The 26,282-nt window shown below is 38.0% G+C and overlaps 1 protein-coding gene across 6 annotated transcripts in view; it reads right to left on the reverse strand.

The window, feature by feature from the left end:
- GAS2 (growth arrest specific 2) overlaps positions 1-26,282 on the reverse strand; it is a 99,111-nt gene that overhangs the window by 20,018 nt on the left and 52,811 nt on the right. For all 6 annotated transcript variants that reach the window (XM_075094956.1, XM_075094957.1, XM_075094960.1 and 3 more), the window contains exons 6-7: positions 24,926-25,070; positions 21,447-21,554 (exon numbers count right to left, since the gene is read on the reverse strand). In XM_075094956.1, coding sequence (XP_074951057.1) covers positions 21,447-21,554; positions 24,926-25,070 — 253 coding nt within the window. The remainder of the gene's footprint in view (positions 1-21,446; positions 21,555-24,925; positions 25,071-26,282) is intronic.

Here is a 26,282-nt window from a genome sequence, read left to right on the forward strand (position 1 = left end):
GTAGGGACTACAGCTTAACTTTTACCTTAAGGTGAAAGACTGCATGTGAACACTTGTTGAAGGGTAGTTGACATGCTGCTAACTCACACCCTAAAAGTAACTCGGTTGATTTGCCCCAAAATCTATGTAGCATAATCTAGCTCTATGGAGGTGTAAACTAATTCCCAATGTACTGAAACAGATCTTATAGTCTGTCTCTTTTCCAGAAAGTTCTGGACCGTGGAGTGAAGGCTTCGCCTCCGACTGCTTCCCCCATGGTTAGCACAGCAGGAGCTGTAATGCCATCTCCTCCCACTCATGCTCTCTCTGGTAGGAGTGTTTCCACCACTCCAGACTCCACCTCCTTCCCTTGACGAGCTGTAGGCAAGCACCACACTGCACTAAGCACCTTACACCCTCACTACTTATCGTAAGCCGTAAGGAACCCTGGGCTCCAGACCAACGCCACTCTGGCCTCATCAGGGGTACGTCACGTACGTACGGAAAGGTACATGGACAAAAGGACAAACAATGGGCAGAACAGTTAAAAAAAGGCTTTTTCTCTCCTTATTTTTTCCAAATTTATACACTTCCACCTCTACAGCTCCATTCAACTAGGTGTCCTTTTTCTCTTTTGAAAAATGCCTTCCTAGATTCATAAACCCTGTAGGCAGAGCACGGTAAAGGAAAAAACATGACCTGACCAGCACGTAAGATTAAAGGTCATCATTCTGTGACATGCATATGTCTGTATTTTCTCTATTATTTGTCATGTGTCTGGTGAACAGATAGTGATTAACAACTGCTATTTAACAATAGTTAATTACACTGAATATCAGTGTATTATACACTTACGCTAACAACTACTTTTGATTCATTTCAGTCCAGGTTTATACAGGCTTTTTCACTTGTACAGCAGTTGTTTTTGAAAAATGCATCATTTCTGTATTTTATTTCACCCCTTTTTACACGCTTTCTCCACCTTAGTCCTGAGTGCCAGCAAGTCTCTGCATTATAATTATCCTGTGGTCTCAGTCTAATGTCAATTCACAAAAAAATTTGACCTTTATCTCTTTTAGCAACACGATGTTCTCACCGTTGTCTGAAAAGAAATTGAGCTGGAATTTGACTACAACATGCCTTCACTTATGTGCTACAGTCTGAATACAAAAAATTTTTAGTTTCATGTAAATTGGAATTAAATAACACAATAAGGGAACAAACATTGTGTAAGAAACCTAAGATCCCAAGCAGTGAGTACACTGCCAACCCCATCCCACAGTGTAACTGCTTGCTTTGACCTATCACTGCAAGTGGCTCAGCTATGGCTTTTGTGGGAAAATTATCTCAAAGAAGAATCTTTTGGTTACTAGCACCTATAACAGAGATAAAGGGCTTATAATAAAAATGTCTGTGTGCTGGCAGTATTCAGATAACATTCCTGCAACCATCGCTGTCTGATTTTAATCACAAGAACTGTCAGGATTCTCTAAGATACTTCAGAAAGCCTGTGCAAAGCAGAAGTAGCTCAAGATACTGGTTGGTTGCCTATAGAGTGCTTCAGATTCCTTCTGGTCTGTGATTCCTGGTTATGCTGGAAACCTTAATCCATGTGCTTTTAGATAAGATCTAATAGACAACAGAAAAATTTCAAGATTTGTTTTCCAGAGTCTTGTATGTGAACAGTTTAGGGCAACCCCATAATTATGAAAATAGTCACAGATGCCCTAAAGTAAGATGCAGAGATTTGGAAACTGCCTCCTACCTCCATCCCCTGTTTTTTAAATCAACAGACCTACATGCGTAACCAAGAAAATTACATTTGGAAAGTATCTAGAGACAGATTATTTTATCAGATCTTGCTTGAATTAAGACTAAAGAGTATGCTTTTAGATGATCAGGCCTGAAATAAATGTATTTTGCCCCATGCGTTTCATTAAAACGTCTTCTAATTTACACTGGGGTAATGAGGGGAGAATGAGGGTAGCGTAATTTCAATAATGTTTACACTTCGGCTTAATTTCCTTTAAATAGTACAAAGCATCCTCTCAAAGTTTTCAAAATGATGTCAGTGTGAGTCTACTATGGGGTATGATGTTACAGCGTTGGAATGAAATTATGTCACTGCAAATCTATGAAAGCAACATTGTGAGTAACAAACCAAAGCTATACTAACGTGTTAAAAAACTGTGAAAACAATCTGAATAACAACTTTGAATGAAATGAAGATATTACAGACCAGAAATTATTTATCCGAGACTGCAATCATCAGTCTTGACTACAGATCCAAAAATTTGGCTATAGAGCCAAATGCAGTCAAGTGCAATCTATATGATATTATCTAAATTCAAATCCACCATAGCTCAAGTGACCACAGCTTGCATGGAAGTCTTTGGGCCAAATTTGGTCAGAGTATACTGGAGATTGCATACTGGGTACAACAACTGGAGAAGAGTGCAAATGGCTGGAGAATTTAAACTAGCATGTCAAGTGGACAGATTTACTCCTGATACTTCTAAAAAGAGTCATCCAAATGCAAATCAGAGGCGATTTAATTGCACTGATGAGGGTAGCCTAAGCTCCAGTTAGCACATGACAACATGGCTGCACGACATTTCAACGTTTTTACCAATGATATTACCAACGTTTCTTGCTCCATCTTTTTCCTTTCTTTCTGGGATCAGATTAGCACTCGCAGTCATCTTGAATCAATTTTCCAATGCATTTGAACCTAAAATAGGTTTACTCTGAAATTATAGTGTTGTAGAGAAATGAAGGATCATGCATTTCAGCTTACAAAATATATGAATTTTATGTATTGAAGTTGACTATTTCATTTCATGCACGTTATTACTTTGTCAGTCTTTACTCCCATTTTTTGATCCCCTTACCAGCACCCCATATATAGTCTTATACTATCACTCCGTCAATACTGAACATACAAACTACAGTGATTTCAGTTCTCAGGAACATTAACAAATCTTTCTAATGTTCTAAACTGTACACACATGAATCATCTGAGGTTTGTGGTTTTTTTTTTTTAATCAGGCATTTCTTTTAAAACAATTTAGCCCAAAGTGTAATTCAGCTGAAATCACAGTCTTATCTAGTTTGATGTGTAACGTTGATTTTTTAAATTGTTTTGACGGAAGACAATGCATTTTGACATGGACATGAAACTGCCAAGATTTACCAAGTTTGGTAAATTTGTGTGATAAAAGAGAAAAATATAAAACCTGATGTTTTTGTTCTCCTCGGCCCTACTTTGACAGCACATCTGATATTAACTTTGTGCCTAATCCTCACTTTTCCAGAGGACGGATCCAGGAAAAAATCATGGTAATACTATCACTTTTGTTCTGCAGAATTCCAAGTGTATCTTTGGAATGCGTTCTAGGACAGTTTACTGCACTGTATTTTCATGACACTCGTGAGCAGCTGACCAGGTGCCAAGCCCTGAAATCCATTTAAATGCTGTGAGTGCTACCAAAAAAAGCCACTTCCTTGGTGTGAAAGTTAAGATAAAGGACCGATGGGGTCAAGGGTAGAAGAAATCAGACTTAAGAGAGCACATGGATTTTTCATGTAGCTCTCTTTTTCTTTGGGATATTTAATAATTCTAGGACTCTGATAACTCTCCTGACACAGGAACGAATTATTTCAAGTTAGTATTAGTAACTTAGTTTAGTTTTGATAGCTGCCAGCTGTAACCTGACGGCACTTAGATTTAGTCACATGGAAATCCCCTGTTGTATATATTCTAGTACCTTGGATCTCTTTGCACTCATCAGTTTTATATCTTTCCGCAAATACCAGAAGAAAGATCTTTTTAGGTTCTGGCAAAGATCTTGGAATGGGAAAATGTGCTAGTTGCCAAAAAGGCACTGATTACTGTAACAGAGTAGCCTGGAGTTTCTATCCTTTTCCTTTTAATATGTAAACTTGTTTCTGATTTAGAACCGACTCTCCTGGCAAAGGTGTTTTCCTCACTGCTAGTTTGTGAATAACTATACTCTATGTGACTCTCTTGCCTTAGAGTACACAAACCAGTTTTCACTTACTCGGAAGCACAAATTTTATACCATTTAATCCTACGTTGCAGGAGATAGAGCAGGTACACACGAGACAGGGACAGAAACAGCATTTCTATTGCATGGATGCTTCTTAACCATTATTTCAGTAGCAGGAACTATGGAAAACTTTTTTTTTTTAAAAAAAGAAGTCTTTCTAACACAAGGAAGAACTAGCTTTAGACAAACCCAGTATGCAATACTACATCCTTAGATTTAATTTCCTTCAGAGAAGTGCTTTTTGCTTACTGCCAGTATAACAGATTTTACTTTGATACTGCTCCAACAGAAAATTTAATGAACGTTTACAGAATGACCATGCCTGGCGATGACATTTATCTGCACGATCATGTGTGGGGTTTTTGGGGTGGGGTTTTTTGTGTTTGGTTTTATGGTTTGTTTGGGGCTTTTTTGTCTTTTTCTTTTTTTCTGTTAGGGTGATCAGGTGGTGCTCTAGCAAAGCCTGAAAAGCTTTGGAAACATTCTTGGGTGAAATGCCTTCTCAAATATTCTCCCTCCTTCATTGCTGCTGCTACATCTGAACTGTGGGGTAGAAAGCACCTCCTGTGGCCCACGTCTGTGTGGTGTGACCTGGCCACATCTTCATCCATGACAAAGCAAGACTTTTTTTTTAAAAAAAACCTTATCTCTCTCTCACTTTCAGGTTTCCACAGAAGAGAAGCCACGACACCTCTAGCTGCATACTCAATCTGAACATTCAAGAAACCATGTGTGCCCAAAATTACATCTATTTCATAATTTAAACATAGAGCTGCCGAGAAGGAACTACTGTTGCAGTTCCTAAAAATCTCAGTTGAATCTACAGGGGTGCTAAACCCGTAAAGCCTTATTATGGTCCTTTAATCCATCCACAATGAATAATTATGAATATACATATATATATATATATATATAATCTAAGCACAAAGAATGACAATTCTTGGCTTGAAATCACATACTGAAATTATACAAATGCAATATATTAAACTGAAACAGCAGAAGTGAACGAGTGCGTCCTTTCACATTAGATACTAAAGGCGAAAATCTTCATGCCCAGAGTCCTGCAAAGAAATCCACTGCAACTGCATGACGAGCAGATCCTGGTGGCATGTACCTATCTTATGAAAAAAATCAGGTCTTACTTCAAGAGTATTGTTTGTGACAAATCAGTCTCCTAGCTGGCACTGGGCAGATTAATTCCTACGGAATCCTTTTGCACTGACCTTGGTCTTCACAGTGTCTCTCACCATACACTGTTTTAACTGAGTCTTTTCACTATGGTGTACTTATTCTGCAAAACAGTTTGACTAGATTAGAAAGTAGCACATAGACATAAATATTTCCAATTCAGGGTCAAAACAAAGACGATTTAATCAACGTTCCCTTCTCACACTTAAAACAGGCACAGTTTTCCCTTTTAATTCACCCTGGGTGTCTAACAAACACCCAGATAAGCCCAATGTGGCAAACAAAGCATACTGAATGCCACTGTCCTTGAATACTGAAAAAATATTTAAAAAACACATATTGAAGCGAAGGAGAGAAAAAAAAAAAGAAATTAAAACATGCAGTTTCACAACCTGCTCTTCACAGTGGGAATCTGGCAGGGTTAGATGCCACCAAGAGGAGGGGCCACACTCAGGTCAGTCAGTGCATTTAGGTGACCACCTTATGTGTACAGGAAGGTCAGCTAGCCTGAACTGGCTTGAAGCCATAGGCTTTCTGTGGAGCAGTTAGGGCAGCGAGTATGTCGCCAGGACAGGTAATGAGCTATTTCTCAGAATGAAAATATCTAAGCTTGGAAGATGGGAGAAACAACTGAAAATCAGTGGTAAACACTGGAGCTGTGGCAAATTTTAAGCACCACGAAAATGCAGGAAAATATTTCTGGATTTGAACTCATCTTCTCATCCTTTATCTTACAAAGTTCACAACTGGCCATACAGCTACCACCAAAGTACAGCACAGAACGGAAACACAGAACCACCCAGCTGACGCAGGAATTATACCTGGGAGCACGTATAAGCGTGCACACGGGAAGCGAAGCGGCAGTCTGACATGCAATTCCAGGCCAGCGTCTGCCTTACGCTTTAATCTGAAGTCTAGTCGTTGCTCAGTAAATCAACACATCAGCTGGATACTACCACATTTTAAGCTGACATCATATGAAACTTGGTCAGAGGCCTTTGGTTTCAGTAATAGAAGCGTGGCACGTGTGTGTTTGTACAGACCCATGTGTAGGTGTACACACGCACACCTCTCACAAAACACACAAGTACCCTGTGGCCAGGTAACATGGTGTATAAAGCAGACGAGAATTCCTAAGTGCAAACATATGTATTTGGGTGGTAGGTCAACTGGTTCATAAAATATTTTCATAACGTTTTTTTCCACTTCTGTATTATGACTAAAGCCAAAGAATCACGTGTTGTAAAACAAAGCTTCTTCAGGCTGGAGAATCTATTAAGCTAATTTTAGCTTTCATTCTAAAAAGACTTAGCTTTTAAAGCAGGTTTTGTTATTAGGTTAATCTTCAAAGTGGTTAATCTTGAAAATTGTCAGGATGACTGTTGGTTTTAACTCCTTACATGGCCATAGGTAACCCCAAGCAGTAGCCCTAGACAGAGACAAAGCTACAGAGACCTTCCCCTTAGACCAGCACTGCTAATGCTAAGCACGGGTTCTGAGAAATTCTTCCCACATTATCTTCTGCTCAAAATATCTCCTAAGCAGGTACTATGAATTTTTAACAGCCAAGAAGCACGAATGAATTCCTCTTGTGAAGATGACAGTGTAAAAATGTAGTGATTTCTCTTTTCATGTCAGCATTATCTCTCATTATAGTCTTACTTTTGTGTAGGAGTCTTTACTTCACTATTAGTGAAATGGGGGTATTATGTAACAATCCTGAAGTATTAAATGGCAATATATTAATATTCACTAGAATCTGCAAAAAATTAACTGATGGCTGTAAGCCAAATGCAGCCAGACTCCTGGCTTTACAGAAGAATACATTGACCAACCTTTTATATAGATACGGATACGTTGCCAGACCTGGATCAAACGCTTGATCTCCACATTTCCTACAGCAAAGATTTCATACCACAGACACCATATTGCACACTAAAAAGCTTTGAGCTTGAAGGCATCTCATCTGGCTTAACCCTCAGGCCAGCTTTTTGGACAAAATTGAAACCACAGCAGAGAAAAGGCAGAGGAGTTAAAAAGGCAGTATCACAAGCCTAGATAGTGCGTTAAGGACATTTTGCAATGCTTTTTGCTAGCTGAAAGAAGGGATCTGGATGCTTAGCACATTTAAAAAAAGGTCCTTCCCCTACTGTTCTATTCATATTCAGGTGCTCCTAACCCACTGGCAGCTTATTTATCCTTACTAGCTTTTTTGTACTGATGGGCTTTTTCAAAGCACTGAGAACCAACTTAACTCCTCAGGTTAGGTCAGGGCTAGGTCAAGACTGAATACTTAAATTACAGTATCTGATTTTAAAAAAAAAAAAAAAAAAAAAAATCACAACCAACCCACCAACCCACCCCCCCTTTGCTATTACTTTTCCTTAGTTGGAAAATGTGTTCTAAAATTAGGCCAGTGAGACAGTAACCCCAAGCAAATTAGCGCCAATATACCTGAATCTACAAGATAATGGAACACCATTACCTGTACATGCAGACCAGGCTTTCATTGACTCCTTCAAAATCAGGGCTTATGCTCAGAGCTGTTTTATGTAGCACTTTCTATAGCATCTTTTGCATATACTATATGTAATTTAAACAACAAAAAAAAAAAAACCACCACTCTACCAAAGCAGACTAAAGAGAAGGAGGGAGACTCGAGAACAATGTACACTTTCAGCATGAAAGCGCCATGATATAATTCTTTGGCTTGCTAATATATATACTTTGAGAGAGTGGGGCAGGGAGGAGGGAAGGAAACAGAAACAGGGTTCTTTGTACCCTTATGAAACGCCAAATGACTCCTTCTCCCTCTTGCCCCTCAGTAAATCACGGGGAAGTAGTTAAGTAACATGAACCAAGAAATTAGCACAAACAGCAGAGTCATTTCTGAAAACCTGGTTTAACTAAAAGGCCAGCCTGTCATTTTCCCTGATTTATGTGACACTGGTTAGAAGGTTTTACACAGAATTCTGAAAGCCACTGTAGTTCTAGACCTTAACACAACAGAATATTGATACTGAAAACACATACTTTTTGTAAAGAAGGTTCTTCAGGCCAGCCAGGATTATCCTTATGTTCTTTGTAACAGATATCTGTGTTTTACATACATACAGAGAAAAAATCATAACAGTACCTATGCCCTGACATCGGGGGCTGTGGATGTGTGTGTCTGGGGGCGGGGGGGAGCGTTTAGCTCAAGTTGTAAACTGGCTTGGAGTTTACTTTAAGGTATTCATTTTACTTCCCACTTGCAGATGTCATTGGCCTTTACCACTTTTTTTTTTGTGTGTGCATTTGAACAGGGAACAGACTGGAAACACATTTGATGGAACACAGAAAATGGACACTCTTCTAATCATGTGGAAATTATAACCTGTTGGCACGGAACTGGCTGCCGCACCAGCCAGAACACTTAGGCAACCCAAAGTCAACACGTTGCACTTTCTAATTTTTGCTACGCTTTCTCATACACAGCGTAATTAGATTAACCAATTAAAAATGGCCTAATCAATGTTTGGTTAGAAAAATCCACTGACATTTAACGAGAGTTTCACAACAAGTTTAGTGAATATCTGCTTTGGTTTCCACACTGAAAATTTTTCCCAGAAGAGAAAACAAACCGTGTAAAAAGCAAAACAAAACTGTTCAAATCATTTATAGTAACAAAAAGGGAAAATGGGAGTTACTTTTGATCACTTTACGTTTACATATGCCTAACTAAAACATTCCAGTTGCATATTACCTTCCCTACTTCCTTCACAAATTTCAGCCACCTAGCAGAGTATTAGACCAGAAACACCGATAATCCTGATGGATTTATGCTGGGTTCTACTTTTTCCCCCATGTAAGAATCTTTTATGGACTCACTTTTTCCACGCTTTTGATATTGAATTTTACTGACCTATGCTGAAGTTGTAAAACTTTTAAATGTGTTATTCCTTTCTTTCAATTTCAGTTCAGCTGCCTGCTGGTCCTTACATCATAACACTGTGGGATCTCAGCAATATCCATCTTAGTGTGTTGAGAAGCGCTTACTAACCTTGAATGATAACAAGGAAATAACAATTAAAGTCATTGTGAAAGACACTGTTGTGGACTCCGGCCAACCTATCCTCCACCTGACTTTTGAGTTTCTGGGGAACCAAGTGATTCCTTTCAGTCGTGTGTGCAATCTGAAAGGGTTAGCTTCATCCAAGCACTACTCTCCATGACCCTTTCACTAAGATTTAAAGTAAGGTTTAAATACATGAAGGATGGGACCCAACCCAAAACCAGGAAACAGAATATGAAAACCTCAGTAGTTTTGCAAGACTCTCTAAAAGGGTAATACGGTTGGAAGCATTCTGAATCAGGTCCTCAGCAGGCAGTCAGGTTCCACAGAAATATTGGCTGCTTTTGGTCAGTGTTTAAAAGAAAAATAATAATCTTGTCCAATACAGTGAAGACAGATAAAGAAATGAAACAATACAGGTCACTGTCCTGATGATCAGATAATAAAAAGTAAGTGGCAGCAAAATAAACCTAGGAAATCTTTGACTGGGAAACTTTTTAGGTTAGAAATGTTAAAATCCTATCAGGCAGTTAAAAGAATTCAGTTTACTTTTCAAAACAATATTCAAATATTATGGTCAACTACAGTATTTGAAACTAAGTGTGCTGTATTAGTTTAACTGGTTGTCATGGTTTCAGCTGGGATAGAGTTAATTTTCTTCACTCTAGCTGGTATAGCGCTGTGCTTTGAAATTAGCACGGAAAAAAAACCCGTTGAGATAACACACGATGTTTAGGCTGTTGCTGGGTAGCGCTTATACTAGTCAAGGACATGTCTAGCCTCCCATGCTCTGCTGGGTGCACAAGAAGCTGGGAGGGGAGGGGGCACAGCTAAGAGAGCGGATTCAAACTGACCAAAGGGATATTCCATATCATGTAACGTCATGCCCAGTACGTTACCTGGGAGGGGCTGGCCGGGGGAGGGAGGGAGCAATCGCGGCTCGGGGACCGGCAGCGTCGGTCGGTGGGTGGTGAGCCGTTGTATCGTTTGTGTTTCCGTGGTTTTTTTCCTGTTTTCCCTTTCCCTTCCTTTTCCCTTTTATTATATTAACATTATTGTCATTATTATCATAATCATTTATCATTATCATTTTATTGTAATCATTAAACTGTGCTTATCTCAACCCACAAGTTCTTTTGCTCGTCCGATTCTCTTCCCCATCCCACAGGGGTGGGGGGGGGATGTGAGCGAGCGGCTGCGTGGTGTTCAGTTGCCAGCTGAGGCTGAACCACGACACTGGTTGAGTAACAGGCTAACTAATGGCAAAATGTTTCCCAGGTCTAATAATGAAAGAGAAGCCTGAGCTGTAAAAAGAGTGCTACAATTTCAACTTTTTTCAGCGTGTTCCCTTGAAGGAAACAAGGAGAGATGTTGGAACCTGAAGCGCTACCATATACCATATCAGTTCAGTTGTGCTCAAATGTCTTCCATGGAAAGCAATGTGTTAGAGCAAAATGGTATCAAAGTGTTAAAAATATATGTCAGTTGTGTTTTTTTTTAAAATAAATAAGAGACTCATTTTGTGGCTTTGCTGGGTCATCTTTAAGTGGTCTATTAGTATGTTCCATGTGAAATAACACTAGTTGAAGTGAACCAGGAAGCTGTCGGCTGCTAAGCTGAAATGCCCCAGCCACATGCCATGTCTGTGGGCCTCCCTGCCACACCAGAACTATTTGCATCAAGCCCACTTATCTAAATACATCGTTGCTCTAATGGCAAGATTCCGAACTGTGTCTGGGATCAGGGCTGAAATCCAGCTGTGTGGACATCAAGTATTATACCCCCATCTCATCCAAGAGAAAAAAGGAAAATCTGAAACCTTTCCTTTCCCTGAGTTTCTAATTGCGGGCTGCTGGGGCAGAAGACGGCTGAGGTAGAAACCACTTTTATACAAAGCACAGGTACTCCTGTCTTACACACGTGTAAAACTGGGACTGAGGCACAAACCCACTTCCTTTATATTTAGAAAGTCTTTGAGATTGTTAAGTCTTCCTTCAAATAAGACAGGAATTTATTGTAGCTACGCACTTGACAAAGAGTTATAAACACATCTCCTTATGAACAAATAATTACTCTTAAGTACAATAATGTTCATGTGAAGTTAAGATGATCACGTTTAAGATGATATGAGAAAAGCCAGACTGCCAAAGGCTTTAGGGAGTAAATACAGCAGAGGAAGCAGTTCCTTTTCCCTATGCCGTATTGGGTAGAGTTTGAAAGAAGATCTCAATGCAAATTAAAAAAATACTTAATGTTATTTCAGCATTGCTTACAAAAGCAATCACAACCCAATAACTAACATTAAATGGCACGTTTAGGGCAGTGGTTCCAGCTCTCTATCAACTTTTTAAAAGTGCAAATAGGGTCGCATCTAGTTGGGTAGGCAAAAGACATACATTTGACAGCAGAACTTAAAATGCTCAGTTCTGATTTCAGCATGTGTTTATCTGAATGGAGTGTTAATAATGACTAAAGTGTTTTGGCATCTGTGGCCATGACTGAAATGCTACCTTGGTAAAATACTATAATTTTAATGATCTGGTATGCTTCTTTTTTTAAAAAAAAGAAACAAACAAACAACATAAGGTAAGTTGAAAACAAGGCACGACAGCACACAGCAAAGCAGTTTGAATCAACTGATGCTGATTTACGACTTGAGGAATAATCTATATCTGGTCTTCAGCTTAATAGTTGCTGTTTTTGGGAAAATACCCTTCGGGTAAATAGGTGAGCCTGGGATCTCCCGTGTTTACTAATCTTTGCCAAAGGAAATGTTTGCTGTATTTAATACTTCCTTACCGCAACAGATTCGTCTTGTTTTGCTCTGAGTTTCAAAAATTAATGACAAAAAAAAGACCAGAAGAGATGCTCCTACACTTCCATTAAAACATGGACAATATCATTTAAAAAGTATAAGGTCTCAATGAGATTTGCAAAACAAGCTGATTAAAAAAACACCTGGTTTAAAAAAAAAAAGTTGTAGAAATTTGTGCATTCACCATTTTTTAAGCCAACACACAGGGAAAATTCGTTTTCGTACACAGATCTCCCTCAATGCAATAGTTCATTACTACAGGACAATCACAAGAAATCACTTCTGGATTTATGCAAAGAAAACAATGCTCTTTTCAGAAAAGGAAAAATAATGGCACTGGGCATATATTGTAACAGATCTTCACATCCAGTTTTAACTCCAAATGCCACATTTGGAGAAGCCAGAAGTTTTATGCCTTGGCTTTTGTGGGCTACCACCGACTGCAGTGTTTGTGTGCCAACTCACATCTGCCTCCTTAAGTCGTCACCTTCTGTGGCATTCATGTAGTAATTAATGAAAGCCATGGAAGCATAATTTTGGTCCCGTGTGAACTGCAGCAGTCATTTGCTGCAACTATTTCCATTCGTGACATACAAAGTGGTCACGCTTTGAAGAAGCGGAGACAGTAACTGATACAGTCTAGTCTAGGGTCTGACAGTCACCTCTGAAGAACTAGTAAAATTTATATTTTAATCTTAATGTATTTTGTACATAAACCACATTTTATATATGTTCAGCACAAACTGCTTGAACGAGCAAGCTGCCATCATAGAACAATAGATACAATGAAATTTGAGTGCACATAACCTTAAAGCATCTTTCCTTTTCTCCTCTCTCTCCAAGCAACATTTACTAACCAGTTTTTTGACTTTAGTTTAAAATGAAATAAAATTAGCTATTAACACCGTGCTAAATTATTAACAGCAAGTTACATTCCAAAGGAAAATGTATTACATTGTAGTTACATAAAATCTAAAAATCTGCACTTAAAAAGCATTGTTCAGTATTGTTTCTACACTATTGCATATATAAGACAGACACACTAAATTGTCATGACTCTTTCATAGTCTTGGGCTCCTAGACAGGTTAATAAATAATTCAAGGACATAACTGTTACAGATAAATCTCTCATTGTTTTATCCGTTCTCCACTGGAAAAAATTATTCTTGATACTTTTTTTGTTTTTGAAAGAGATATCAATTCCTATTGACTCACACAGATGCAGCTGAAGTTCTTTGTTGTGGTTGGGTTTTGGTTGTTTTCTGAAGGGTTTTGGTTTGGGTTTTTTTTTAAAGGTGAAACACAACATCTTGAGATAGAATCTTAAGAAATCAATGTAAAAACATTTCCTCATAATTTCATTTAGGACAAAGAATATCTCAAATGGACAGTTGACTTAGTAAAATTTTTAATCTAAGAGATAATATGAAATGCCATGTACTTCTGTAAGTCGATTAACAATCCAGCTAATCAACAAAAAAGAAATAGAGAGGAACTGTGCTTTCCTCTTCACTAAAAAGAACCCTGTAGGCGTCAAACCGAGGTGAGATGAATCCAGCCCTCAGATTCTAAAAACAATATTCAGTTTTGAAGAGAACAAAAACCAAAAATAAAACCACAACTTCCCCCCAGTCTCTCTAGGAAGAGTGGGCATCTCACAACTTCTGCTACGGAAACACATCTTAGTTGAATAGACTGGTTGCTAAATTCATTGGTATTCAAGTCATGAATAGTCTCATTAAAATACAAAGGTCTGTATTTCAATGTGATGGAGAGGACTGGGAAATAGAGCATTCAACTACTTTTCTACTGAATTAGAAGAATTAAAAGGCAGAACGGGACAAACATCAATAAACACATGGGATGAAATCTTGCTGCCTTCATTTATGGTAAAAAGTACTTTACACGCATCTTCTGCATGTTGCCACAGAGGTCTGATGGAGCTTAACTTCAAAATAAAATTCTAAACGTCATAAGGATTGTGACATTTATAAAATAGTTATAAATAGTTTTCAGTGAAGAGCATGAATGCATGCAAAGTGTAACTGGATGCAACAGGAGGAAAAAAAAATTGGTTTCACACTGATCAGAGAATGACAAAGAAACAAAACACTTTTTTAAAAACACCATTAAACTTTTTCCTGTTATTTCAGGAACAGAAATGCCAAACCACATGGTATTAAATATTTTAAAAGCCTACACACCGTTTTTGTTAAATCATGGCCAGTTCAGTACTATGTAGAACCGTCATTCCCAAGCCAAGATAAGAAGCCCAGCTGGAAATCCCCATGTAAGCTACAAGTTCTTAAAGAATGTTACCCTAAAGCTAAAGTATACTGCAGGAGACAATCAGTGAACTTTTATGCCTTAATCCTACATGTTCAAGGAGAATCTCTGATGAACACTGCAGAAACTTCAGTTTACTGATGCCACCACCTAAACCTCATTTATTGCCATTTCTCTAAATGATAGCATGAGTTATGCATATAGTGTAAAGCTATACTGTAAACGAAGCATATCAAACTCAAGGAACCAGGGATTTTTTTTTTCTTTTTAATTAGCATTGTATACTAATTATCTAAAGATACAGTGAAAAATATTAATTTAATTCACCCATAAAATATTGCAACGTTGTTCTATAAAAAATAGATGTGCTTACCTTGACTGTGTTAAATATTATTCACGTTACCGTCATGCAAGACCTCTTCACTGCATCAAGGAAGCTTAAATACTCAGTGCTAGCCTTCTCACACAGCAACACCACAAATAGCTGCATCTCCAGTTCTAATACGTCAGGCTTGCTAGTTCCAAACTAGCAAGTGCCAGCATTAACTGGTGTCTCATCGTTAACGTAAAACGCATAAATGTCTATCACATGTTAAATGGATTCTTATGAAATTATTACTCTATGAAACAGAAACACAACAAGAAGATAACTGAACAAAGAGGAGATACTTCCCCCTATTAACATTTTCAGTATAAATGTTACGGGACCCAGTCTGTGACTCTCAACAAAAAAATATCAAGGCTTTTCCATTTTGCAAATTCTTGTCTGTAGAGTAATGGTGGAGTGGATTAGCAGTCTATCTGTGCTCTTAGATATGCAGATGCTGATCCAGTACCTTTCATATAAAAGGAGCCAGAAAAGCAGAAAAAAATAAAAGGGGGGAGGGAGGCAAACAGGAGGGGAGTTATATAATTTCAGCATTCTAGGGGAAAAAAAATCCTGAAATAGTAAGATCTATAATACATAACATAGTTACCTACCTTTGTTATTCATCTTCTTTACCTTTAAAGTATTGAGAAATTTTTTGTATAATTAGTTACTGCACAGAAAACACCGCTGCTACTGGTGCGCAGGGCGATTTTACCCTGGCACAGCCCTGCCAGAGAGGAAACTCTGGCACCCAGGCAGGTCTTGCTTTGCTATCTTTCAGCTCTTGCAGGCACCGGCTGCATTAAGAGCACACACTAAAGGCTTCCTAAGCCTGAATCCCATCGCTAAGGAAGTCAGTTGAATATTTGGGTGGTACTTCTAAAAGTATTACACGTATAGCATCAGAATACCCTACCCTGGCCCACTGTTCTGAGCCACCTCCTGAGGGAGATTTCTCTTTCCACTGAACACAGGGAAACTTACATTGTTTGACCCCAGCATCCCAAATTATAAATACCTCGGCAGGGAATTACTGACGCTTCTTGAAGATGCATTACATCTTAGAGAAGCACAATGTAATTTGCTAAAGATTTTTCAAACATCCAAGTGGAGTTCTCATTGAGCATTATCGCACAGAGGGAGACACTGGGAATTACAGACAACCCAGTATTTAATCATCCCCAGAAGGAGTTCTCTAAGGCAATCGGGTCTAAGCTAGTGAGAACAACTGCTAAGCCATTACACAGCCTGTCAGCTCCACTGAATCAGAGTATTGCATTGGAGATACATTCTGTCAAAACATTTTCAATCAAGACTAAGAAGAATACCATCTGAGTGAAAGTAAAAAGGAGTAACTCCATCACTTTTCCAGTAAATTAGCAGCTAAGAATTTGACTTACACAGCTTTTTTGTAAAGAACTTTACAATGAATGCTTTAAAGCATTTTTGCTCACAAGATGTATTCCAAACTATCCCCAACGCATGCAAGTTCTAGACACTAAATTAACATGAATGGCCAGGCAAAAGCAGCATGTTGAGGAAAAAAAAATAGGAAATTAATTCCAGAGGGGGGGAACAGAATTATTTCATTTTTACTATTTAATGGGTTTGACTAACCCTCAGTGAAAGCCTGTCAACCATTTAACTAGAAATGTCTACGTCTTCCTCACAGAACCAGAGAGTGGAACTGTAGCAGCTCTTGGGTTCACTGTAAACACGGCATCATCCAGTGCAGCGCAAACACAGAGAGGTCCAGGGAGCCTGCTCCTTCATGGCTGCTAGGCCGGAGTACGAGAGGCTCAAGGCAGGAAGGGATAAAAAATAAAGGAAAAAAAAAAAGGGAGAAGCAGGAGAAAGTGTAACTATGAGAACAAGCAAGCTGTAACTTAAGTTGGGGGAGGGCAGGGGCCTGCCTAATGTCACTCAACAGATTAATGGGAGAGTAAAGACGACGACAGATCTCCTGACCGCCTGTCCTATAGGCAGCACTGGACTGCAGTCACCCCACTGACACACGTTCAGTATCACCGTTTGTGTCCAAGAGCTTTTCAGTCTTGTGGATTGACTGTCACCAGTCCTTTAAGGATTTAAAAAAAGAAAAAAAACCCAAGAAACTTGAGAAGACTTCCACCTTCACTAGCAAAAGTAAGACTGAAATGTGCAACTATTCTGTGAGCGTAAAGCAGTTGGAGAGGAATTGGCTCATAGTAAAGGTGTCCGGCCACCCACTGCCAGAAAAAAGCCTTCCATCTGGTACCTAAATTGGGCCTGGAGTTTAGGTGTGCCTTTCTCCCTGGGTCTTTTGCAGTCTAGCACTGAGAATTAGTATGTTTGTCTAGAAGCATGAGAAGACTGAGATCAGAAGACCAATAAAGAGGTGAATGACTGTCACTGTTCTGTGGCTCAAGATGTGTTTTCAGAACTCACTCGCAAGACGACTCCCAGGCATCCTGCTACATCTCCTTTGGAGTTAGTTCAGTTAAAACTCCTGATCTGCCTATGTTTTTGACATTTTAAACATGTCTGAAAGGTGTTTGATATGGATAAAGCTCTGGGGAAGGAATTTCAGTGCTAAAAAGGTAAACTATTTTGTAGACTAGAAGCGGATGGGCCTTGGAAAAGCAAAACAACTGTTAAAATCTTTTGAATAAGGAAGACAATAAAAGTCAGGTGAACGACGCTGAAGAAAAACCAAAAGAGAGAAGCACACCAAGCAAGGGCTATGAGAATGACTTATGCATTTGGATTGGTAAAGCAGAACAAGACATTTGAGTCTTGAGAACTGCATCATCGATCTGCTTTCCATTTTTACTTATTTCTAGTTCTTAGATGGTATATCTTCCCTGCTTGGAGGGTTTGGAGTAAAGCGTGCTTCCGTATTTGTTCACGAGTACATTTTTCTCACCAGGAAGAGGCAATGCCATACACCAGGCCATCCACAGAGTGATTTTATGGATATACACACACCTATATTACACAGACATACACACACACACTTTGATAATTAATCCCAAAATAAAGTTTCTACACAGGTGCTAGAGCAGGCAAATCATGCCTTGCATTTCCTGCGATTTAGAGGAAGCTAGTATTAAACAAACATTTTATTATTATTACAACAAAATAATGCTAAGTGATATTAATAACTAAAAATACAAGGTCAAAAAGCGTGAGAGCAATCACATGCTCGTCATCCTGTCTGCAAGGTAGAGAACACCTATAGACTTTAAGGCCAGGACCCATTATATCATCTAATGTGACTCCAGTTGCACAATGAAATGATTTTGCCATTGCGCAGAACCCAGCAAATTTGAACGTTATGGGTATGGGCTGACAGGACAGAGCTTTCTGAGAGAAGCTTGCTAGTATGTGGAAGGTGTACATCCTTACACATATACAATGTAATAAATGCAAGATAACTTGAAATAAGAATATTTGCCACTGAAATTGTTAAAAAGAATTACATTTTTTTTTACGGCCTGGCTGACTTCTACTTCTTACTATAAAAATCTCTCCTAACCTGAATAACTCCTTTACTGCCTTCTGCAAGAACTAAGCACTTCAAAATCTGTGACCCTTTTTTTCAAGTTATAAAACATGCATTTGTGCAAGTTAAGTTTTCATGACTTGTCATTCTTTATTTTTAAAGACAGGCTTATTAATTCAGTTCTACTTTCAAAGATTAAGGCTTATTCCCTAAACCACCTGATGGCGTAGCAGTAGAATCTAAGAGTGAACAGGCAGATAACTGATTGTGTATGGCACGCATATAGAGATCACACTAATTCGAAACCAGTGTTTCAGTTTTAAATAAGCTAGTCATTTAATTTACTTCAAGTTATAAACAAAACCCATTATTGTAAGACATATCTTCCATCATTTTTGTGTATGCGGAATTTAGGCTTTTTCATTCCTATATGGCAGGGAGGAAGAAGAACTCACAAGCAGATAAATTTTTACTGAAAATAAATTTTTAGCATCTAAGCCACCACAGCGTTATGGTATTCTTGTTCAGTTTATGCATTACAGAACTACTTCATGCATAAAGAACTACTTTTGTGACACTAATTTTTGACTAATAAGTGTCTTAATGTTTTAATGGATTTTCATGATTTCCATGGCTTATTTCCATCTCAAATTAAACTTTCTTCCATGTTCAAAAAACAAAACAAAAACACCCCCACAACTTTATTCAAGTAATTTTAATGGAATTACCTTAAGAAGTTACTACGATGCAAGAGAATTTTTGAAGAATGGCCCCCTCATGTTTTGCTACATATTCCAAAGGTTTTTTCCTTGAAATTACTTTAGATTGACACATGTATATTTTGCATGAATCCTATGTTCTGCCAGGTTTGGTTTTGGGTTTTTTTGGCCGTTCCTTTTTCACTTGTTTCATATATAAATATAAATTAAGAAAAAGAGGGACTTGGATACTTTTTCTTCTTTTTTTTTTTTTTTTTTTTAAGAGAACTAAAATAAAATAAAATAAAATAAAATAAAATAAAAGTTTTGTTACGGATATGATATTATTAAATAATTAATGAAAAAAGTAATCTTAACCATGAATTAATAGGTGCTAACTCCACTTTAAACTTAGCTTTTGTGATGTTTTATTGCATGGCATGCTTGTAGCATCACTGAAACTATACAGGGTTTATATCCTATACAGGTTACTGGAGAACGCTAATAGAGACAGTAATGGGTATGCTAAGAACAACTTAAAACAATGAAACCTTCAATCTCAATTCAGCTGGAACACGTTGGGTTATAAACAAGTGGCACACATCTGGCTGTGTCACGCTGTCTAAAGAACATGCAATATCGGAGGAACTAACTCAGCAGCATCACATCGGGTGCCAAACATCAACAAAAATAAAAGTCACCTATGCATCTCGAATGTAGTTTTTCACAAGCGTCCAAAGGATTCCAGAGAAAGGCTAACAAATCTATTTATGTACACAATAAGAACATAGAGACGGAAGAGTAAAAACTTACTGTGATCCAGTGAAGCGTTCCAAAATGAGATTCAAACTAACCAAAACCAAAAGACAACTGACTTTTAAAACCTAGGAATATGGGCTTGCTCCCGCTGAAGTTCATGGCAAGTTTCCATTGATATCAGTGTTGTAGGAATGATCTCCATTACTGCAGTTTAATGTCTAATCTATATTACCATTATTTTTTGGCACAATTCAACTTGGAATGCAGTAGCGTGATATGAAAAGGGTGTTTTGTTTGCAAACTTGGAACAAAATCTGACTTGGACTAGATTGCACAATAAAAAAGCCAGCAAACAGGAATTTGACACTCACCATTCTGGCAGAAAACCTTAGTTTATCAAAACTGGAAGATTAAAAATACATTGATATTGTTATTTGAAATTAAAATCAAAAGGAAGAAAACATAAGAGTTAAACAGTGCCAGATTACTGGGATCTTTGGTTAATGAACATTACCTTCTTCAAAGTCGTTTAAAGCCAGTAATAAAGCTAGTCCCTAAAAACACTGTAGAATTAAGAAAAGTCTCACTGGCCATGAAACAGAAAAGCTATTAATCCTTTATACTAGTGTGTTAAATCTCAAACTATCTGTGACAAATCCTGTATTTCTTCTTCTTTCTGAGCTATTACTGAATTAATTGGGAGTTCTCAATCCCTACTCAGCACAGTACTTAAACATGTTCTCAGCTTTATACACATGAGAAAACCTAAATCCTTATCTAAATTTGACTTCACTGTAAGTTAAGCATAAGTTTATGACAGAGCAAGCACTCTGGTGTTTTGCTGAACTAGGAACTTGACTGCTACAGATGGGAAGGAGTCCCTCTGACTTCTTTTGTAATCACAAGCACTAAATCCTCAGTTTTATCAGGCCACAGTTGCGTGCCTTCAGCAAAATAGGAATAACAGTTACTGGAGAGCAAGAGCTATCATTTCGTCAAGTCGTTACTCAAGGATTGTACACGTAGAGAAGAAAATGGAAAGCATAGCATGAATCAGATTCTTAACCTACTACTACAGCATAAAATGATTAGCATATTTTCATTATTATTACCATAAGCCTATATAGAGAAGATTAAGAGGATCAAAATTAAGTTTGCATAGTGTATTCAGCCAGATGCTAACGCTAGCAAATATTTATATTAATGATTAACTTTGTCCTATGGGAGTTAATATACTACATATGAAGTCTGAAATATAACACTGGGTTTGGAAATACCTGTTAATCAAATGAAGTACTACAGACATTGTTTTGCTCACCCTACTTTAGCAATATGCCTTAGTCATCACTTGGAATTCAATGATCATGAAGTCTTTGATCTTTTTCCTCACCTGTCAAATACTATCAGTCAAAGCAAAGCGGGAGAATGGCCATTTCAATGAAATAGATGTTTCAAACCAAACCGAGAGGAATCCATCATCTCCTTTTGTGAAGACTTTTGGTTGCCATTGATCAAAGACAGAGCAAATTCAATGCCCAAATGTTAGAAGGATCTATCACATGCTAATAATTCCTCGAGTCAGTTAACCCACTGTAGTTTACCTGTTACCCAACAGCATCGTAAAAATGAGTCAGTGCTGGTTAATAAGAAAATATTTTCTCCTGCTCATCAGTGATATCGTTTGCAAAGTGGAAGGTAGCAGGTACTAGCAATTCACTACAAAATAAAAAATAAAACCTTTACCCTAATAAAGAGGATCTTCTCTCCAACTCTGTATCTTCCTTGTGAAAGACGCTCCACACAGAATTTATTAGGGCATTTACAAGGTGGATCTTCAGAAATGTGTTTAACCTGAAAACCACAGAAGCTATTAATAGAAACAGTTTAAAACGGTACGTGTAGCGAAACACTCAAGACAACATTTGCAATAACGTGGTATCGCTAAGCTAAGTCTTCGCTGATTATATTTTCTTAGTTTTGTCTTCATTTTCTTAATATTTCTCTAATCCCAGACTACAGTCTTTCCAATATCTAGTATGATTTTACAGCTGTGATGAGGTAAAAAGAGAAATGAGCGTCACAGAGTTCAACATAAAAGTTGCACTGTTTAACCAAGGTCAAAGAGTTTGTTAATTTGTGTTCGGCACCAAACTTTTGTAGATGTGTTCTCAGTATTTTATGGTGATTCAGCTCAACTGTCAAAGTGCCAATATAGCTGACAGGCAAAATGAAGATGTCATAATGATGTATTTTCCCTTCTAAATAAATATAATAAATACAGAAGCATCTTGCTTATCAATAAAAGGCCCTGTCCAATACCTTCGTTTGGCACTTTTAAATAGTGCACTTACACCTTGAAAAAAGTATGCAGAGGATACTGTGACATAATCCCAAATCCATGCTAAAATGTGTCCCAGTATTGCTAAGTACCCTTTGATGATCTCCACCTCAGGGCATTAGTGCAATCAAGGGTAACTGAAAGGGGCCTCAAGAGTACTCTGCGTGATCACTGCCAACAATAAGGCCAGAGAAAATACAGATGAAAACTACTTTCCTGCTTTTTAACAGCTGCATCAGCTTGGCTCCAGCCTCTTGTGAAAACTTGGCCTTGCATGTGCTACCAAAGGTATTAATGTTTAGTAAAAGTATAGTTTGTACTCTTCAGTGATCTGAAAGTAGCACAGCCATCAATGCCAAAAGAGCAGATCGGGTTGAGAAACTCTTATTTGACATTCAAATCTCACTGCTGCACAGGAACAGCGATAACAAGCACAGCATTTTCATATATTGTGGTTTTCTTGGATGAACGCTGACCTAGTGTGTCAGTGTTAAACAGTGCAAAGTGCCAGAGGAACTTCCTAGAGGTTTTGTCCACTTCAAATAACATTCCAAAGACCTTTTCAAATCCAGTTTGCAAACCAAGGCCTGCAAAAGCAGTCTGAGGTCTGGGAAAGACTATTCCCAGAAGAGCTAACAAATTAAAGTCTTAAGCTGTCTCAGAAAAAAAACCCAAACATAAAAAACACAAACCAAAAAAACCAAAACAACTGGGCAAAGCTATGGCACTCTGATAGGTGTTTTGATTATCTTCAATGCATGAACAGAGAAGGCTTCTGAAGTACAAGTGTTATTCAGATCTGCTTTTAGAATAAAGTTAGAATATGTTAAATAAACGAGAAAGAAATTAACCAGTTATTGTCTCCATACTAGATTGCGGAGCAAAAGTGCTTTTGAAACTAGCTCTGTTGATCAATTTAAAGGCTTTCTCATTATTTCTGGAATTGCCCAGTGTTGTTATTTAGATAACTATTATTTTGTGGAATAATTTTTTATAATTATACTTAGCTGTTTTTTTTAAGTCAGTGCATGACTTTTCTTAGAAAAAAAAATATTTTTAAAATAACACTTAGCAGAGGAACTCTGCGTGTATTTTACAAAGTGTTTCTCAAGTCTCAGATGAGTTGTCCTCAGTTTGAACATACAATAACTGAATTATTTTAAGAATAATTATTCCAGTGATTTTTATCGACAAATGGGTGAGTGTTAGCCTCCATTTCTGGAGAATCAAACTATTTAGTCAGTCAATGTACGACAGGAATAACTTATATGAAGTCAGTGGTCGATGACTTAAATCCAAGTGCAGGTTGCTGAGGCCACGAAAGGTTCAGTCCTGTATCTCCTGGAAAGCGGTACCAAGACTGGGATTGTGCAAGAGGACTATCTGGTAACGGCCCTCTGAACGCTGCCTGATAACCAGGGATTTCTCACATAATATCCTGTGGCAGTCTCCAGCCCTCTGGAGACACTCCTGAAATTCGAAGCTTAACATTGATAGCGTGAACTCTGCCTTAATAGCTGCAACTACCAGGGTTCATCTAAGCAAGCAAAAACCCAGAGGAGCCAAACCTAACGGGTTCAAGGTTATTTTGAACTGTGCAAGCAAAATAGAGCCATCTTAGGCCTGTGGAGAATGAACACCAACAGATTTATACCAGTGTAAAACAGAGGATAGTTAGACCTTCACTGCTTGTCCTGCTGTTGAGGCTTCCATTACCTTACTACCCCAAAGGACACAAAAGTATTATTGAGTGGAATTTGGAAATCAAATAAGGAAGCAGAGGGAAGAATTACATCCTATTTTATTTTGTGCCTGGACTATATGAGCACTGCTGCTATTTTATGGTGCGAGTGTCTGGGGCAGTGCAGGTCAGGAATCTAGCTGGACGAATTCCATTCTGTTTCTATCCCTACTGCTTTCTAAATTAAAGGAGGTGGTTGGAGACAACCTTCATACTCTCTGTTCTGTTCCTACAAGATACGCAGTCACCACCCTCCTACATGTAACTGTTCTTTCTCAGCTCTGCTGAAACATGAGTGCTTTCGCAAAATTAAGGAAGAAATACAAAGTGTAAAAAAATGTTAAATGTAATTATTTGCATCAAATACCACAAAGTATTTCAATAAAATGAACGAACATTATATTCCATCTGCTCTTTGTAACAAAAAAGTGGCACACAGATTTTTCAAGAAGTGCTTTGTAACTCCCAGGTGGCACATCTACCTTGTAATATAGCGGTTACTATAGTAACTGCTTCTTTTTATAGAATATATTTGTACTTTTCGAGTTTAACCTCTTCATGGTCTCAAAATGTGTCCTTTTCATCTGATTCCAGCTGTTTCAAATGAACCCCTCCAGGGTTTGCAACAGAGAAATGAACACTGCAGTATAGTGCAGAGTTTAATGAAATTCAAAGCAAGATGCTTTCTTTCTAACAACGAGGAAAAAAATGTTTGCTTTTTTTACCACATGATAAACATGCAGAACAGCAGCATAAAAACTAGGCTGAGATAACTTAGAAGTGCTTGTTCACAATCTGTACAAGTCAGTATGGGCCAAATCTCCCATTCCTGACTCAGTCCTTTCTCAGACAAAACACCAAGTGGGAGTTGATGAAAAAGCAGTCAACGGAAAAAGAAAACGGAGCAATAACAAGGGAACTTGGCCCTAAAACCGAAGCCAGCCTAAACTGCAGATCTCCTACACAGTGTGACATTTTTTCCAAACTTCAAGCATAAATAATTGTGGTCAGAAATAAATTAACTCTATCAGTCTGCAAATCTTTAAAATACAGTCAGATATTAAACTCGGGCTTCTGTGTGCTTTGCAAGTGCGTGCATACCCGAATGGGTCAGATAGGAAGCAGCTTCCTCCCACAACTTACAGCATCATCCAACAGCTTCCCCGTGCTCTTTTTCCCAGGAGACTTTGTTGGTGACGGTGAAGGAGACGGAAGGGGGGCCGAAAGTGTTTCTTCTTGTTCAATCTCTTTTTCCAACTTTATTAATCCTGGAGGCTCCACCCCAAACCTTTTGGAAATATGCAAATAAATTACTAGTCTTTACAAAGTATTACATATTTTAAAACAAAACAGTGCGAAGAATTTATACTTTCTGTATTGCACCTTTGTGCAATAATAGAGTGCTACATACATTAGTAAACATGTAAAAAATATATCAATCATTAACACCATCATTTAGAACTAATACAAAAAATTAATTTAGACGGAATCTTGCAGCTGAAAAATTTACAGGAAATACACGGTTTTTCAACCTCTCTGATAACATGTACATTGGCAAAGGGCTAATTTATGAAGAACTCTAGGCCTCAAAAACTGCTACACCATGTAGGACACATTCAAGTTCAGTACATTCACACTTCCCCCGCCCCGTTTTTCCCCCCAAACAACATCCTTTCAAATCACTTGACAACTTACATTGTGTGTTAGCATTTTTCAAATTAAAGGGATTAAAGGTTATCCCGTGCTCAGCTATTGCACTGAATTAATAGATAAACAAACTGAGACATGGCCAGTATTTTTCAGAAGTGGCTAATGCTATTTCTAACCTATTTTTGACAGCCAGTCTTCAGATCTCTGTTTACAAAGACAAAACACTTGTAGCTCCAACCAAAACAAAAAACGTGCAACTTTGGCATGGAGCATGTTAAACACAGCGCTTGGAGAGTGAGGCTTTTTAAAACAATGCCTGCTTTTGAAAGCTTTATGGCAAGTGATTAAGTCAGTATCTCACGGCAAGCAGCAGAGCTTGGACAGATGTCAGAAGTCTAAAAGCCCATCCCATTTTCCTAATCACTGATAATTCCCCTGTTTTTTTTATTTGCCAACACTGAACAAAAAACAGAAAAATAGAAAGATTTCCTTTTTCAGAGGACTTCAGCTTGAAAAAGTTATCATGCCAGGTAGGCTTCTCACAACAAACTACTGGCATAAATGGAACCATATTTTCTTCTGTAGCAGAAAAGTCCATAGCCCAGATGCAGAACTCTCCTGACTTATCTAGGTGAAGATCTGGATACTAACATATTGAGCAGTAACAAACATATTATGAAAATCTAAGCTAAATACCATAGTAATGCTAAAAGCGTACAGAGAAAGGGCATAAATGCATATACTGTCTTTTATATTTTTATGATAACTTTTAATTTAGCCACACTACTGCCTCGTAAATTAATATAAAGGAAACCAAGAACCAAATCCGTGCTTGTATTGGCTTCTAACT

The sequence above is a fragment of the Phalacrocorax aristotelis genome, chromosome 5, assembly GCF_949628215.1.
Source record: "Phalacrocorax aristotelis chromosome 5, bGulAri2.1, whole genome shotgun sequence".
Lineage (NCBI taxonomy): Eukaryota > Metazoa > Chordata > Aves > Suliformes > Phalacrocoracidae > Phalacrocorax > Phalacrocorax aristotelis.